The sequence below is a fragment of the Puntigrus tetrazona genome, chromosome 6 (assembly GCF_018831695.1).
Source record: "Puntigrus tetrazona isolate hp1 chromosome 6, ASM1883169v1, whole genome shotgun sequence".
Classification (NCBI taxonomy): Eukaryota; Metazoa; Chordata; class Actinopteri; order Cypriniformes; family Cyprinidae; genus Puntigrus; species Puntigrus tetrazona.
Window position 1 is genome coordinate 19,391,789 of NC_056704.1, and position 16,149 is coordinate 19,407,937.

Consider the following 16,149-nt stretch of genomic DNA (forward strand, 5'->3'; position numbering starts at 1 on the left):
TTATACTGTGGCATTGTTTGGATTCGTGGGGTTGATTCAAACGGTGTGGTTGAGGAGCAGGTACTGCATGGTCAAAGGTTGTAGGCAATAGTTAATCTTCCTTTAATGCTGTTAGGAAGTGAAAGGAAAACAAGGGCTTTAGACTACCTTCAACTCCCCCTTCTGGGCCACCCGAGCATCTTCTCTAGTCCTCACTGATGAGCCTTACTGTGCAATGCACCACCAGCCGTGTCTGTGTTTGGTCACTGTCCTTGGTGCTGAAGCCCCACTGAAGTGTGTGAGAGACAACTGGGACACGGAGGCCTCTTCACATGACACTTGCTGAATAACAGACTACATTTTTATGTGTTTGCATTGTGTGCGTATATACATATAAATATACATATACACATAAACATATATTTATTTATATGATTTATTTTTATTATTATTTTTTGCGACTGTTGTCTGCAAGTAATACAAGAGCTTACAGCGTCTAAAGATATTACTGTAAGCCTAATCTCAAGTAAGAAAGTCCTAAATCCTAATCTCAGTCACCATAGAGGATCTTGTGGATAATTTGACAAAAGATGATAGATAGATAGATAGATAGATAGATAGATAGATAGATAGATAGATAGATAGATAGATAGATAGATAGATAGATAGATAGATAGATAGATAGATAGATAGATAGATAGGCATAAGTCTAAATACTACAAATATACAGTAGGTCTATATACATATGCATTCCCATTTACTCAAAAAAGCTAAATGAAACCCTATGATTGTTTTTTTTTTCATGAATTTCCAAAAAAATAAACACTTATAATAACAGTCAAAAGGACAAATGATCTCAAATATATGTTCCTATAGACATGTTCCTATATATGTTAGAAACACCTTTGCATTAGCGTAAACTATTTTATTCATTTACTTTCAAAGTAATAACTTTTTCAATGCAAATATAACAATCTTTTATATATATATATATATATATATATATATATATATATATATATATATATATATTTATATATATATATATATATATATATATATATATATATATATATATATATATGCACTGAAATGCATCATCAGTAGTGAGAAAGAAAAGACTGTTGTAAACTGGTTTATATTGAATTAAACGAATATTAACTATTGCTTTAAAGGATGTTATCTTGTATTATGGAAACAAACGCAAAACAAAGTTCTAGAATTATTTGTTTACCTTTCCATTTTATTAGCAAACTTTCACATAAATAAATCAAAATATCTTAATTCATACTTTTGTAAAATTAGTCTTGTTCTGATTTCCATCTTCAATAAAACGGTTAAAAAGAAAACAATCTGTGACGTGTTTAAAATACTTTATGTATGAAATACTCTGATACAATCTTTAGTCACTCTGGCACTTTATAATACTTATTGCAACTGAGCGTGAGCTATGTTTTTGTTTTCTTATTTGTTTATAATTATTCTTATGTAAATGTTACGTTTTTCATTTTTCAAAAAAAAAATGTTAATTTGAAACATTTGAAATCCTGCTCCGCGTAGAACAAGCTTTTATCAGGTCTAAGTCTTTGAAAGAGTGTGCACGCTTTTATAATACACGGACGCCATCTAGCGACAGACTGGAGTACTGCCTGCCGTCAAAAACGCGGTCGCTGATTGGTCAGTTGTCACAAGGTGCGCGGCTGCTCATAAAAGCTACTCCCCTCTTCACGTCTATCTGATGTAGCTATTAGTGTTCCACATTTATCGTCAAAATGATGCTGTTTATGAACGCTTGCGCTCTATTAGTCAAAGTCCTCACTCTACCGCTGCACATTGCGGAGGTGATTGGACTTATGTCTTTTTACAAACGCGTCTTTCCTCTAATCGTCTATAAAGTCTCGTTCTCCTACAACGACAAAATGAACGACAGCAAAAGGGAGCTATTTCGAAACCTGGACAAATTCTTCCCGCAGAAAGGCTCTCTGCGCATCCTGGAGCTGGGCTGCGGATCCGGGGCGAACTTCGAGCACTATCCGACGGGCTGCAGGATCACGTGCATCGACCCAAACCCGCATTTCCAAAAGTACCTGGAGAAAAGTATGGCGAAGAACGATCACCTCGTTTATGACAGCTTCATCGTGGCTTCGGGGGAGAATCTAAAGGCTGTGGGGGACGGCTCTGTGGATGTTGTGGTGTGCACGCTGGTTCTGTGCTCGGTCCAGGATACACGGAAGGTTCTGCAAGAAGCAAAGAGAGTTCTGAGGCCTGTAAGTTTACGACAGTCTGTGCTCAACTGGTGGAAGTCCATTATTTTAATTTTTTTGATGGTATTTTATGGTTTCTTATCTCTCCCAAGCCATTTGGCCTCAGAGTACCTATTGATTACGTTAAGTTTATTTGAGATGAAAGGTAACAGCATTACGTAACTACACGTAGACCACCTTTTGCTGTGAAACAGCTGTTTGTTTTTTAGGGGAGATGTCACCATACAGGTTAGGCTACTGTTTGACATTTTAAGCTAAACAACACATATTCGAATATAGGGTTTGAGAAATATAATGTATATATTGTTTATTTCTTTTTCTTCAGGGAGGTGCATTTTTCTTCCTTGAACATGTGGTGTCTGACCCCTCAAGCTGGATTTACTTCTTTCAACATGTTTTTCAACCATTCTGGTAATATAAAAACATGCAGTATTTATAAAATCACCATTGCATTTTATGGCTTTCTAATAACTTCAATAAGAATAGTTGTTTATTTCAAGCTAAGGTAAATAAAATGAGGGTACATTTCATATATTTTCTTAAATCTAAAGCTAACAGACTTTAAAAGTAACTCTTTTTTGCTTTTACTTTGAAACAGTACTCTTAAAAATTTTACATAATGATGAAATACTGGAATACTTTTAACAAATGCACTATTTGTCAGGTACTACTTTGGCGATGGTTGTGATACAACCCGTCCCACTTGGAAGCACCTCGAAGCAGCAGGCTTCTCCGACCTTCAGCTACGCCACATCCAAGCTCCTTTATTTTTTATGATCAAACCACACATTGCAGGTTATGCAGTCAAATAATGCAAATGAATTTTGCCCAACCCCAATGAATATCCTATTTGTAAAACACATTACTATTAAAAAGGAAGTACAAAAATACCAGCAGATAAAACAACAAAAAACGTATCTATGTAAAAAGGTTTCTGGAGATAAAAGCAGGCAAGCTTTTGAGAGGTTGTGGTATTGCATGAAAGGAGCCATACTGCCATCCCGTGGTTAGGAGGAATTAATCACTTCATACTGTATAGTTTTGTTATATAGTTTAAAAAGTGCACAAATGCTCAAAAAGATCACTTTGCATTCTCCATCTTTACATTAACAGTTTTTTCCTCAATACTTCTGACTATTATTATTACTTTGTTAAGCAGATTGTACTCTTAAAAAGTATAAATCAGAAAAATGTATTTTTAGTACAGATTATTTTAATGGTTTTGTCTGGAAAACAACCATTTTTAAAATGACTTGATATGTTCATGTTGTCCTGTGGGAATATATACATATATATACACATCAATAAAGTTATATTTTTTAAATGTGAGGTAAATATGGCTCTTTTCTTCTAGCTAAGTGAATATGGCAATCTTTTTAATGTGTCAACCAAGAAGTTTCCCAGACATTGACCAACATCACTTCATAAGCTAACCTTGCATCTCCTGTCAGATCATGTGAGTGGAGTTTTTTTTTTTGAAAAAAAAAGAGACTCATTCAAATGGAGCTTAAAATTAAAAAAGAAAAAAAAAAGTACTGCTCTGATTGGATTATATTAGTTGCATCAAAAATGTTGACTGGTCAGATTTCACCAACAATGTAAAACTTATAATGTGGAGTTGACACTAGACTCTCAATAAGCCCAGACAGCTGATGTGTTAGAAATCACTCAAGTTGTTCACCATGTTTTTAATAGTTATATAGCGTGGCGGTTTAGTGTGTTATATCAGCAAAGAGTGAACAACATGAAGAAAAGCATTTGTACACTTTATGTCAGGTATTGTTGACATTAATAAAATAATTTAAAAAAAATTGTTTTTAGCCACAATAGGCTACTAGTTGTAATTTAAACGTCAATAAGTGTACAGGTATTTTGTATGTATTGTAATTACTATTTTGCTATGTTTACCTCTCCATATGAGATGAACTTTAAGGCAATACATTAAGGCTACGTTCAATCTCGTTAAATTCTGAAATAATATTTGTTATATGTGTTTTTTTGTGCCTTTAACATCTAGCTAATTGTTAGCAACAACTAGCAACGTTGAAGCGTCTCGTTCGAGGTAACGTAATCGCTTGGCTGGACTAATTTTTACAGCTACGTTGTAAAAATGGTTGTTTAAGGCTTCGTATCGGGGAAAAATATTTAGTGCGGAATAACGACTGTAATGTAATCTATTCCTGGCCTTGTTTTGAAGTGAAGTAAACTGAGACAAAAGTGAGCACAGATAGACTCGAGCGACAGTCGCAATCGCAGCCGATAACCCTAGGTTGATATCGATAACGATAGGTTGCCAGGTTTTCAAAGCAAAACTCTTTATTGCTAGTTAAAACTAGACCAGTGATTCCAGGTTAAAAAAAGCGTTCCGTTGGGATAACATACACGTTTGTAGCGGGGTTTCCCTGATAAAACTCGCATTACAGGGGCAAAATATTACATTATTGGGGTCGCTTTAATCCGCGGAAATAGTTTTGCGTTAGACCAATTCTGCGCGACAAACACGGACTTTGCAACAACGATGGGACGGCCGAAATATTACATCATAGTATGTTGGGTCAGAATTATAAATTGAATACATTAAACATAACATCAAAACATAAATTGTAATAAAAACAATAAATCCATCGATAATAAAAGTCCATCTTAAATGTAAAAATATGCTATAAATTTTACTTTGCTGCAACACTGCAGATTTGTGGTTTTAGGCCAAATTGACGTGACGAACTTGCGGAAAGTGAACGGTTACAGCCTCTTTGCGTCATTTCCGCCATTAGGACGACTCGCTGACAGCCGCGCACCCCGTCTGCAGGCGGTTTTTTGACACTGCGCGGACAGTGCACGTACGGAAAGTTAAATATACCGGGCCTTTAGTTTTTCAAATGACTCTGTTTATGAACACTTGCGTTTTTTTTGTCAAAGTCCTCACTCTACCACTTTACGTTGCAGAGTTGGCTGGACTTCTGTCTTTCTACAAACGCGTCTTTCCTCGGTTCGTATATAATTTCACTTTAGCGTACAATGAAATGATGAAGGAAAAGAAAGCAGAGCTATTTCGAAACCTGGACAAATTCTTCCCGCAGAAAGGCTCTCTGCGCATCCTGGAGCTGGGCTGCGGATCCGGGGCGAACTTCGAGCACTATCCGACGGGCTGCAGGATCACGTGCATCGACCCAAACCCGCATTTCCAAAAGTACCTGGAGAAAAGTATGGCGAAGAACGATCACCTCGTTTATGACAGCTTCATCGTGGCTTCGGGGGAGAATCTAAAGGCTGTGGGGGACGGCTCTGTGGATGTTGTGGTGTGCACGCTGGTTCTGTGCTCGGTCCAGGATACACGGAAGGTTCTGCAAGAAGCAAAGAGAGTTCTGAGGCCTGTAAGTTTACGACAGTCTGTGCTCAGGTGGAAAGACAACATACTTGGTGTTATCATAATTTCTAATACAGATAAGTGTTTCCAAGTGCTTTAAATACAATTTCAAATAACCGTATTTCAAATACAAAGTTTTTGAGAAATGGACATTCCGTATTTTCTTTAGGGGGGAGCATTATTCTTTCTTGAACATGTGATGTCTGATCCTTCAACTTGGAGTTACTTTTTCCAACGTGTTTTTCAGCCTTTCTGGTAATGTGTATATATAAACAATCCTAAAGTTATCAAAAGTATTTTATTATTATAATAACTAATGGTAAAAGTTTTAAGGTATTTATCTCCAGGTAGAGTAAAAAAAATTATATATATATATATATATATATATATATATATATATATATATATAAATAAATAAATAAAACACACATACAGTAGTCAACAAAAAAGTGAATATTTTTGCCAAGAAAAGCCTTTGTTTTTGGTCAATTTTGATGAAAGGTTTTGATCCGTTTAAAATGTTGACTGTGTGTGTATACACCTTAAATTTATACGTTGAACACAGTGATGAGTACTAGTAACAAAGCACATGATTTCTATGGAATAGGAACTCCCATAAATGTACTGTACGTAAGTTTATAGCCATCGTGTATTTGTATACTTGTCAGGTACTATATGAACGATGGTTGTGATACAACCCGTCCCACTTGGAAGCACCTCGAGGCAGCAGGCTTCTCCGACCTTCAGCTATGCCACATCCAAGCTCCTTTATTTTTTATGCTCAAACCACACATTGTTGGTTATGCAGTCAAATGATGAATATGAATTTTGCAGAAGGAAAAACCTTTCTCAAGCACGGTTTCTTTAAGTAATCCTTATTCCACTATACTTTTAAATGTTTGTATGAAAGAGCAATTTCTATTGAATGTATAAAATAAGTTTTAGTTTGAGTATCCTGTCTGTAAAACACAGCACTATTAAATACAAAAGCACCAGCACAACAAAATGCATAAATCTATATTAAAAATGCTTTTGGAAATGAACGCAAGATTGAAGATTGCATTTGTGAATGGTTAATGAAGAGCCATACTGCCGCCTAGTGATTATAAGAGTGCATGTCATGTAAAGTTACACTTTCAAAAGAAATTAGTTATACCTTAATAACCTTTTTCCTTTCTACTTCCATGCTTGTTATAATGCTAGTCTATGGCATTTGCCAAATACTCAAAAGACCATCTTGCATTCTCTAATAACTAATTCAATTTAAACTGAATTAAAGTATGACTTTGATTATATTGTTTTGTACTTCTATGCCTGTAAATTCATTTTTAAAGTAATTATGGAATTTACTAAAAAAGTCTAAATCTTTTATTATGAATTCTTAAATATGCTGAGTGGAGATTTCCCAGGGCCTCTGAGCCACAAAGCGGGCAAGCAACACTGAAGAGGAGAAAAACAAAGGCTGGAAAAATATTTATTTAGATTCACTTTAGCAAAAACAAGTGACATTGTTTTTTTTTCCTCGTATACTCCCTGATTCGATTGTCTTGTAACAGCTTGGCTTATAAACAGTGATAAGCTTCAGGCCTATTACTCTGCTAAATCCGACAACGGTCCCAACCCAAGTGTGTATATGGCTTAAAGACCAATCAGACATTACAAAGACCTGGACTAGAAAGGGCATGGGTTTGAATTCTACAATATTAGTCTATTAATCCAGAATAAGGCTTACCACCGTTTCGTGTTACCCATTATAGTAAAGCCGAAAGTCCTCACCTTAAATTCTGCTCAGTCTCTGTAGAAAACATCTCACTAAAACTCGGCAAAATAAAATACGGAATGGGGATAAGAATAGAGTGTCCTAAGAAGGGGGAAATAGCAAAAATGCAAAGGACAGCTGCATGACTTCATGAAAAACACAATCGAGTCACAATTTTCATACATACAAGCGTATCTGAGATAAGGTGTAAAAATACCAGTCTTCTATCTGGATTTAGCATAATTCAGCTAGCGCTTCAATAAAATTAACATTCAATATTCCCTGGAAACCAAATGGGTCAAGAATAAAGCGAGATCTCCCAGTGTAGACATGCCGATGAATGTAAAGATACTTACACAAATATAAACATCTGTTGACTGCAAATAAAAATATGTTAATGGAAAAGCATATCCCTCTTTCCATCTATCCTGAAAAGCATAACAGTTGCTGTTGTTTCTGGTCAATCGTTCTTAGGCTATTAGTTAAAAATGAGTTGTATAAAAACAAGCATTTGACATGAGGATTAAATGCATCCCCCATGCCAAAAAAAAGTCCCTGTGTCTGTGTTTGTATAAGCACGTAGGCAGACAGGTCTGCCAGCAAAGTCCCATTAGCATGATTGGACAGATGTCCCACTAGCCAGTTTTAACACAGTACAGGTCCTTTAATGTCTTGAGCTCCTCGATAAGAGTCTTGTTCTGATTCTCCAGGACCGCCACACGGTTCTCCAAACACTTCACGTACTCCTTTTTCTTTCTGCGGCACTCTCTGGCTGCCTCCCTGCACGCACAGATTCGCAATTACAATGCAATAAAAAACATCCCATACGGAAACAGCCACAGGATATTACAGATCACCGACCAACTTCATCAGGCTAAACAAACCAGCCCTTCCTCGCTCAAATACACGCACCTGTTCTTTGCCAGGCGTATCTCTCTCTTCATTTGCGGGTCATCGCTTTTGCCCTGAGAGCTGATAACGGGTGATGTCATGACGACGGTCTGAGGCAGCGAGGAGGAAGAAGAGCGGATCTGATAAGCTTGCATTTCTCCCCCTGCACCTATAACACAGTATCACAGAGTGTGTCCCACATGTACTAAAGCAACAATAGCAGCTGATTGTCAAACGAAAAGGTTGTTTTGCATTTGTGCGCTAACCTTGGAGCACCACTTGGTTACTAGGCAACAGAATCTGTTGTCCGTCAGCAGTCTGAGCATATTGCAGGATAGTTGGCTGACTTGGGTTCGAGTTGGTCATGGTGAGAGTCTGCAGGCCTTGCACACCTTCTGAACCAGCACTGGCCAGTTGCAGAGATCCATTGGATGAAATCGCAACTGCAAAGAGGCAAAAGAAACCGATGGGTGGATCATGGAATAATATAACGCAATTGCTTATTACAGCTGCGCTCTAGTAAAAAACTATCAAGCTTATATAAATAAATTGCAAGTCTTAGGCAACCACTGGCTTCATTTCTGTTGCAAAATACATAGGAAGTTACCACACGTTGCATTCAGTATCTTGCAAAACCTAGTATAGTATTCAAATATGTTGGCTTGGCTTACTGTATTGGCCAGTGCTTGTCTGGTAGATCGGGGTAGGGAGTGAAACGCTTGTTATGGCAGAGGAGGTGGAGCCGTCCTCTTCTCCCTCGTTTTGAGTCGCCACTTCCTCAGCTGATAGATCGTTTAGAATCTTCCTGAAACACAAAAAAGGAACAAAACGTTTTTGTGTAGTGCCTAAACGGTTGGTTCTGTGCCAGAGATGTGCCTGAGTTTTCTTTACACTCACTAACATTTTGTTTGTGTTTAAATTTAAGACACATGAAATAAAGCACAAGAAAATCCAGAAGAAAAACCTAAAATGAACAAAGCTTTTTTTAACGAGTGAAATATGTTGATTCCCTCATTCTACATAAAGATGACTGTGAAAGACGACTGTAAATAGTGATGTAATTACATTTCTTTGTGATTTTGTCAAAGTTTTTCCAAAACAAGAACAAAAATCCAGTGCCAGCACTATAATCATAAAAACGATTATACAAAAATTTACAATTTTTATTTTTATTATTATGATAAATGATTTATGCGTTACATCATTAACTTCCCCCTTCATAACAACGGCTAGGCAACAATCTCCAGCAACCTGTCACTTTCACGTATCATTGTTTGCAAATGTTGCAATCTCTACAAATTCCAGAAGAACAAAAATCATACTGTATGCAGTATTTTTTTCTAATTCGAGAAGCCATTTCACTCAGATAAAAAAAGTTACATGGCCACTTTCCCTGAAAATGTCTTTTGTTATTAGTAATTAAAGTGCAGGAGAACCTTGCATGGGAGAAACTGCTTGGTTACACAATCACCATGAATAATAATGATTTTTGTGAGCTGCGCGTTTACTGAGGGAATATTTTGGAGCAGATCCAGTTCTTCAGTGGGCGAAGCTGTTTGATGGCCATGGCCTCACCGACTGCCTCTGATAAATGCAAACTTGCTACTCAGCAATTCCTCTGGTTCTCCAACAACTATGCAAATGACGGCTAGTAGGATACCAGCTTCAGAAGCAATTAACGAATCGGTGTAATTTTTAGGCCCCGTCCCCAGGGCTTTTTACCTGTAGGATGGGCGCCGAGCCAAGATATCTCTTGACTTCTGGTTAGATGCCCCGCTGTCACTTGATTCCTGAGAATCATCACTGTCAGATCCTTGGCCCTAATAGGAGACATTGTTTAAGGGGAAGCACGTCATTGATTTTAACCTAAAGTAAAAGCATTCAGTTTTAAAGATCAGGAAGTTTAAGGTCACTCTACCTGTGCTTGTGCTGGTGGAGACTGGATAACCGATGACTGCGCTGACTGAATCACACCTTGAACCTGGAACTGACCACTGGGCAGCTGAACCACAGCCACTGGATTCCCACCCAGAGACATCTTTGTACATGATAATCATAACATGATACAAGTCATTTATTGCCTTTTAAAACAAATGCTCAGTCTGTATATGCATCAGGAAAATGTGTGTACAGAAGTACATACATAAACAGTACCTGTGCTATCTGTGATATGTGAGAGGCAGTTATGGTTGTGGGGATGGCAATAGTTTGATCAGAGCCATTACTGTTATTCTGCTGGACCTCCTCCATTGCCACTGCAGATCAACAATGAGACAGATTTTGGTCAATATTTAATGTATACGTGATGCTTTCCATGACCAGTATTTATAGACAGAGCTTCCGCAGTTTTTAGATTTCCTCTTTTTTTAATTAGTAGAATGTACTGTTTAAAGCAATTTATAACCGGTAATATTAAGAGCAAATAGTAATTAAAAAAATAAATAAAAAAGTTAATTTTTTTAATACTTAATGTTAATTTTCAGATTACTTCTGTAACCACACTTTCCTCACATTTCCGAAATATTTCACATGTGATCTTGCAAATAACCATGAAATGTTTGATATAATAATCTTAATACACATACACACAAATACATACACGTATGTGTTAATATTTCATATTTTCATAATATTTCAACTAACAGTTCAAAGAGATGATTTTTAGGACAAACAAATATGAACCAAAGGGCAGAAAAACTATGTACTAATTATGTACAATTTTGCAAACTGACAGCAAACATAAGAATACTGAAGAACACAGGCTGTTTTTCTATGTGCTTACAGGATGGTCTGTGTCTGTCTCTCTCTCTGTGTGTGTCTGTGTGTGTGTGTGTGTATACTGACATAGCTCTGTGCTCAGGCCAGGTTAACAGTCAAAAGCCTTGATTTAGTCACCATTTCCAATTCACCCCAAGCCTGAGTCAGTGCCTTCAGCTTCACCACACACACTTACACTGTCCTTGTGGGTTGCTTTCTACGCATTTTTGCTGAACCTCACTTATGATTTGTATCTAGTAAAACCACGTTAGCGCAATAATACAAAACAAGAAAGACACAACTCGTCCTGTAATAGTAAATCAGATGGAGCTGCTTTGTGTTGTTATTAACAGCACTTCATGCAGAACCGGATGCTAAATAACGCCCTTCAAATACGCACAGTCCTCGAAAAAATAAGTAATATGAGGATAATTTCTATTTTAATAGAGCCATAATGACATTGCTATCTACACCGACCTGTTGATTCAACATTTTCTACCACACTGTCCGTTAAAAGTCCGCTTTCAACACTAAAGGGCTACAGCTTTTATATAGCTAACATGCTAAATAAAAAAAAAAAAAGATAACAGCCTAGTATTTCATTTCAGCAATTATCTGTCAAAAGACATAAGATTTGGTCGGGATTTATAAGCGTGATCGTCTCTACCAACGTTACACAAAAGCTCCATCACTAGAAACAGCTAGTTTTTTTTCCAGCGATGTTGCAAATATTTAACGAGTGTCAGCGTCTTAAAGTCTTATTCCCCCACGAGATCCTGATAAAAAGCGCATCTCTAAATAAAGCAAACCGCCGCCGTGTGTTGGGAAGCCTGTGGGCGACTTTATGCCGCGCTCTGCAGAAAGTTCCAAGCGAGTCACTGGCACGCAAATGCCCGCGTCAACAGACGTCAGCGATACGGGGAGCCATTAAAACACCTTCCCGTAACGAGTGCTACAACCGAGCGGACGGGCGCCATGACTGCAGCGACAGACGAGGAAGAGTACAGAACAAAAGCGACGCCTTACCTTCGATCCTTTTGAACCGCTCCTCGAAACAATAACGCCGTCTACAGAGATGCCAGGATTCGAGATGTAATTTGGAAAGTAAATTATTTAATAATGCATAGAATAAACCTGGGCGGTTTCCATTGAAAAAATCTAGATGGCTTGAGGGTTTTTTTTCTAAAGGCCGCAATAAGCACCGCCCCCTACAAGGACGTGTTACGTAAATCTGTATTGAGCTTTGTGATTGGTCAATATCACTGAAACGTACAGGGGGTCTGGGGATATGAATGAAACAAATGCAATTTTATGAATTTCTGTATTCTGCTAGGCAAATACTATTCTCAAACTAAAAACAATTTTCCCGTGATACAAACCCAATAATCATGTTGAATTTGTTTGGGGAAAAAAACGTATTTCTTTCAGTGATCTATAAAATTCAATAATTGTCCATGACACATATTTCACTGGGAAACTTTTTTTCTCCAAAAAGCTGCTATATTAAAGCGTTGTGTTGGTTACATTTACCAAAAGATAGATAGATAGATAGATAGATAGATAGATAGATAGATAGATAGATAGATAGATAGATAGATAGATAGATAGATAGATAGATAGATAGATAGATAGATTTAAAAAACACACACACACTTCAGAGATGCAAAATAAAAGCCTTTTATTATTTTTTCGTGTTTTTCATTGGAGTATAAAACAGATACAATAACCAATGTACAAAAAAGAAAGATGTGAACCAGCAGGAAAACGCTTGCTTGCATAATCATGACTTTCATTTATATCCATGAATGAGTAACAGAAATCGCAAATATCACATTCTTATAACTGGAATGTGATATCTTAATCTTGTAATTAAAATATGCTATGAGAATTGAACAGAAAGTTGTAATCAGCACAGAAAAGTAATATGCATTGTCTAAACAACAAAAGTCAAGTTACTGTTGCATGTTCCCATTTTATAGCAAGCAAATCATCTGTTTTATTTCTTGAATAGTGGTTAAGTGTGCACGTTGCTTTGCCGGATGTGTCCTTTGTAACTGCAGCTGGTTGCATAGTGTGTGAAACGTATCTTTTGGCTTCAGCACTTAGCTGGCATGACATATCAATTAACTGGACAATCGACTTTGTCTAAGTTTCTGCTTTGTTTTGTTTCTTGTCCATATTAAGACTTGGTTAACACTTATGTAAATGACAAAAAAATTTAGTTATTTAAAGAACAAAATCATTGCAAACATGAAAGTGAATATTTATAAATGAATATCCTCTCCATCCTGGAAAGCACTATTTCCCTGAATGTCCCATGTAAAAAGCTCATTCACTCGCTTGTGCTTTCATCACATAAGCTCAGCTCTGATACCATTAACGACAGTGAGAATGAGAGAGAACGTTTCATGACAGTGTATCTGATTTGGGAAAAAGTATTGTGGAAAACACATGACCTTTCCACGCGGTGACCATACATACGCATACATATACAACCCCAGAATGAGGTCTGACTAACATACTGTAGTGATCAGTTGTGCAAGGACTCTGAAAAAAGTCTTTCAGTGCTTGACTTTATCATGCTTACATCTTAAAGACTTGTACATACCGTAAGATTTCTGAATCTGAATTCTAAATAGAAATGCATGACAGACAGATTTCAACCCATCACGTTTCTGATCAACCAGAAAAGAAAAAAAAAACAAAACAGAAACAGCAAGCTATTTACAAGAAGTTTTCAACTTCAGACCCCCGCTCAGCTACGAAGGGTTGACAGTAGTTAATATTAATCCAAAAATCTGACAGAATACAGCAACTAACTTACAGTACAGTAGAGTTTCTGTACACAAGCAGTAATTTACAATTATTTATGGTTTACAAGAAGTTAGTCATTCCTAGTAAAAATGTCTATAGTACAGGAAACAGCAACTGTCCTTTTAAAGATCCTTTGCCAAACATGTAAAATCGATGCCTTTGTACAATTAGGTGTTGACGAGGGGCTTGCTTGTACAGAGTTGTGTTATTTTACAGTTGTTTTGTTTTATTGTACAGATGCCTGAATTCCTTTTTTGCCATTCAGAGGTTTAAATGGCTTGTCCTGATGTGTATAAGCACCTTTAGATGAGAGCAAAAATAGAGCTATACGTACCTCAGTTGGTGTTTGGTTTGGGCTTGGTGTGTGATGATGAGGTTTGCAGTTGCTGAATGCTCTTGTCTTACTGTTTTACGTTAAAAAGTAAACTCAAGGAATGTGCGATTTCTAAATGTAGGTACTGAGGTTAGACTTGGCATTAAGCCCCAAAAATGTGTGTTTTTTGTATGTGCCTGAACTTTTTTGTGTAAGTCAAATGCTACTCAGTAATACAAGTAATTATATAATACTACGCATATGCCCTTGTTGACAGATATTAATAACCCATGTTACAGAATGTATCTGCATTCATCTAATAAAGTGCATGAAGGATAATGAAAAATAATAGGGATGATTATCCTTATGCTGAACCTGCGGTGGTTGAGGGAATGTAGTTGTTCTATATATATATATATATATATATATATATATATATATATATATATATATATATATATATATAGCTGTAGATTGTGTGAGATTGTGTACCAAAACAAATTAAAATAAGTTTGTAACCAGAATAGCTCCATATCTGAAAGTTAGTTAAAGCCCCAGTGGTAAGATTTAAAATGCTAAATGATGATTCCAGAACAGAAAGCAAATTGAGCAAAATGAGCTGACGGATGCAGTCTCTGTAGCACATTTGTGTGTTAACCGAAACGATGGTGGATGAAACGGTTTTAACCTGGGTAAGGGCATTCTAAGAACCAGAGCATTACAGAAATGTCCTATAATCAATACTGCCCTTGAGAAAGGCACTTAAGCCCAGGTTTCTCTGGAGGGACTGTCCCTGTGTACTATAAGCTGCTTTGGACAAAAGCATCTGATGAATGACAAATGACCAGGGGAATATCAGTACCCCTATTACCCAAATGCTGTCCTAAAATATTTTTAAAGCCCTGTAACACACAGCACCATTAATAAGCTGGGTTGCAGATCAATTACGTGTAATGAATTCAGAATCATTTAATGCTAGATCCTAAAATAAGATAATCTTCCTTCCTTTGCTTTTGGGAGTCTGTTCATTACCTTGATTAACACACATTCCAAAAGAGTTGTAACAACACTAATTTAAGATATAGAACTGATATTGCTAAATCTACATAATTACTCAACTCTTTTGTAGTTCATCCATCCATCAAGACCTCTTACCATTCATTCTAGTAATCATAATCTTATAAGTTACAGTTTATATTGCACTTTTTAGGAATTCACGTTGTCTCCCTTTTATACTTATTCTGAGAACTGACTCCTGGAATCAATTCCATTGATTCCAAAAACTTGGAATCAGAACCAACAATTCCAGAATCGAACAACCCAGGTGAAAACTTACAAACTGAGGCTTTAAGCTCATTTTATTTAAAAGAAAATTACTAGCTAGTCAATGCTAGATTAGGAATGCATTTGAGTAGAAAAAAAAAATCTATGTAATTCAAGTAAATTGAAATCATGACCAGGAGCTGGACAGACAGCAAGTGGAGTTTCACTGAAAAGGGGTGGGGGGTGAGGGTTCTAGGGAAAAAAGAAGTGAGCAAAAAGGGAATTTCTATTACAATATCCCTTCTCCAAAACAGTCATCTCACTCATTTGTAATTTTTGTTCAGTAACACCTTATCCCTGAAAAACAGGGCCAAGTCTGTCTCTATAAGAACCCAATCCCAGTTGCAAGGCCAGGCTCCATAGCACCTTTCTGGTAAGCCTTTGTATCGCCCATGACTTAACTCACATATTGTACGCTACGTATATGGGGTCCAGCTGATCTGCCAGGAAGGAGTCTCTCAAGTGCATTCGCTGCTTTTCTCCTCTGGAGTTTATTGGAATGACACCTGGGTCAACGATAACCACTACACCCACAATCAGATGGTGCTCTTCTAATACGACATTGGTTACCAGAGGAACCAGGTCTAAAGCGTCTTGCTCTGATCCGCAGAGTTCAGCCACCACCACCAGCAGATTTGTCCAGGTGAATACGGCACTGCGGAGGGGAAAAAAAACAAATAAG

General features: G+C 37.0%; 4 protein-coding genes across 9 annotated transcripts in view; 2 read left to right on the top strand and 2 right to left on the bottom strand.

Moving 5' to 3' along the window:
- The first annotated feature begins 1,663 nt into the window (after nucleotides 1-1,663).
- Nucleotides 1,664-3,567, top strand: LOC122346460 (methyltransferase-like protein 7A). Its single transcript, XM_043241082.1, has 3 exons — nucleotides 1,664-2,246; nucleotides 2,569-2,654; nucleotides 2,908-3,567. Exons 1-3 carry the CDS (start codon nucleotides 1,752-1,754, stop codon nucleotides 3,053-3,055), a joined length of 729 nt encoding a protein of 242 aa, XP_043097017.1. The 5' UTR covers nucleotides 1,664-1,751; the 3' UTR covers nucleotides 3,056-3,567.
- A 1,281-nt stretch (nucleotides 3,568-4,848) lies between these two features.
- LOC122346461 (methyltransferase-like protein 7A) lies at nucleotides 4,849-6,653 on the top strand. 2 transcript variants are annotated; one of them, XM_043241084.1, is made up of 4 exons: nucleotides 4,875-5,083; nucleotides 5,190-5,617; nucleotides 5,780-5,865; nucleotides 6,279-6,653. In XM_043241084.1, the coding sequence occupies exons 2-4, from the start codon at nucleotides 5,267-5,269 to the stop codon at nucleotides 6,424-6,426; spliced, it is 585 nt and encodes a 194-aa protein (XP_043097019.1). In that variant the 5' UTR covers nucleotides 4,875-5,083; nucleotides 5,190-5,266; the 3' UTR covers nucleotides 6,427-6,653. The 2 variants fall into 2 exon arrangements, with proteins under 2 accessions (XP_043097018.1, XP_043097019.1); XM_043241083.1 differs by having other exon boundaries at nucleotides 4,849-5,617.
- Nucleotides 6,654-7,067: 414 nt separating this feature from the next.
- On the bottom strand, nucleotides 7,068-12,225 carry atf1 (activating transcription factor 1). 2 transcript variants are annotated; one of them, XM_043241080.1, is made up of 8 exons: nucleotides 12,044-12,225; nucleotides 10,415-10,515; nucleotides 10,179-10,298; nucleotides 9,983-10,080; nucleotides 8,932-9,065; nucleotides 8,527-8,703; nucleotides 8,282-8,429; nucleotides 7,068-8,149 (listed from the first exon to the last, which is right to left on the bottom strand). In XM_043241080.1, exons 2-8 carry the CDS (start codon nucleotides 10,508-10,510, stop codon nucleotides 8,005-8,007), a joined length of 918 nt encoding a protein of 305 aa, XP_043097015.1. In that variant the 5' UTR covers nucleotides 10,511-10,515; nucleotides 12,044-12,225; the 3' UTR covers nucleotides 7,068-8,004. The 2 variants fall into 2 exon arrangements, with proteins under 2 accessions (XP_043097015.1, XP_043097016.1); XM_043241081.1 differs by lacking the exon at nucleotides 10,415-10,515.
- A 453-nt stretch (nucleotides 12,226-12,678) lies between these two features.
- The window catches only part of dip2bb (disco-interacting protein 2 homolog Bb), a 29,747-nt gene continuing 26,276 nt past the window's right edge, over nucleotides 12,679-16,149 (bottom strand). For all 4 annotated transcript variants that reach the window (XM_043241078.1, XM_043241077.1, XM_043241075.1 and 1 more), the window contains one exon: nucleotides 12,679-16,122. In XM_043241078.1, coding sequence (XP_043097013.1) covers nucleotides 15,870-16,122 — 253 coding nt within the window. In that variant the 3' untranslated portion in view covers nucleotides 12,679-15,869. The remainder of the gene's footprint in view (nucleotides 16,123-16,149) is intronic.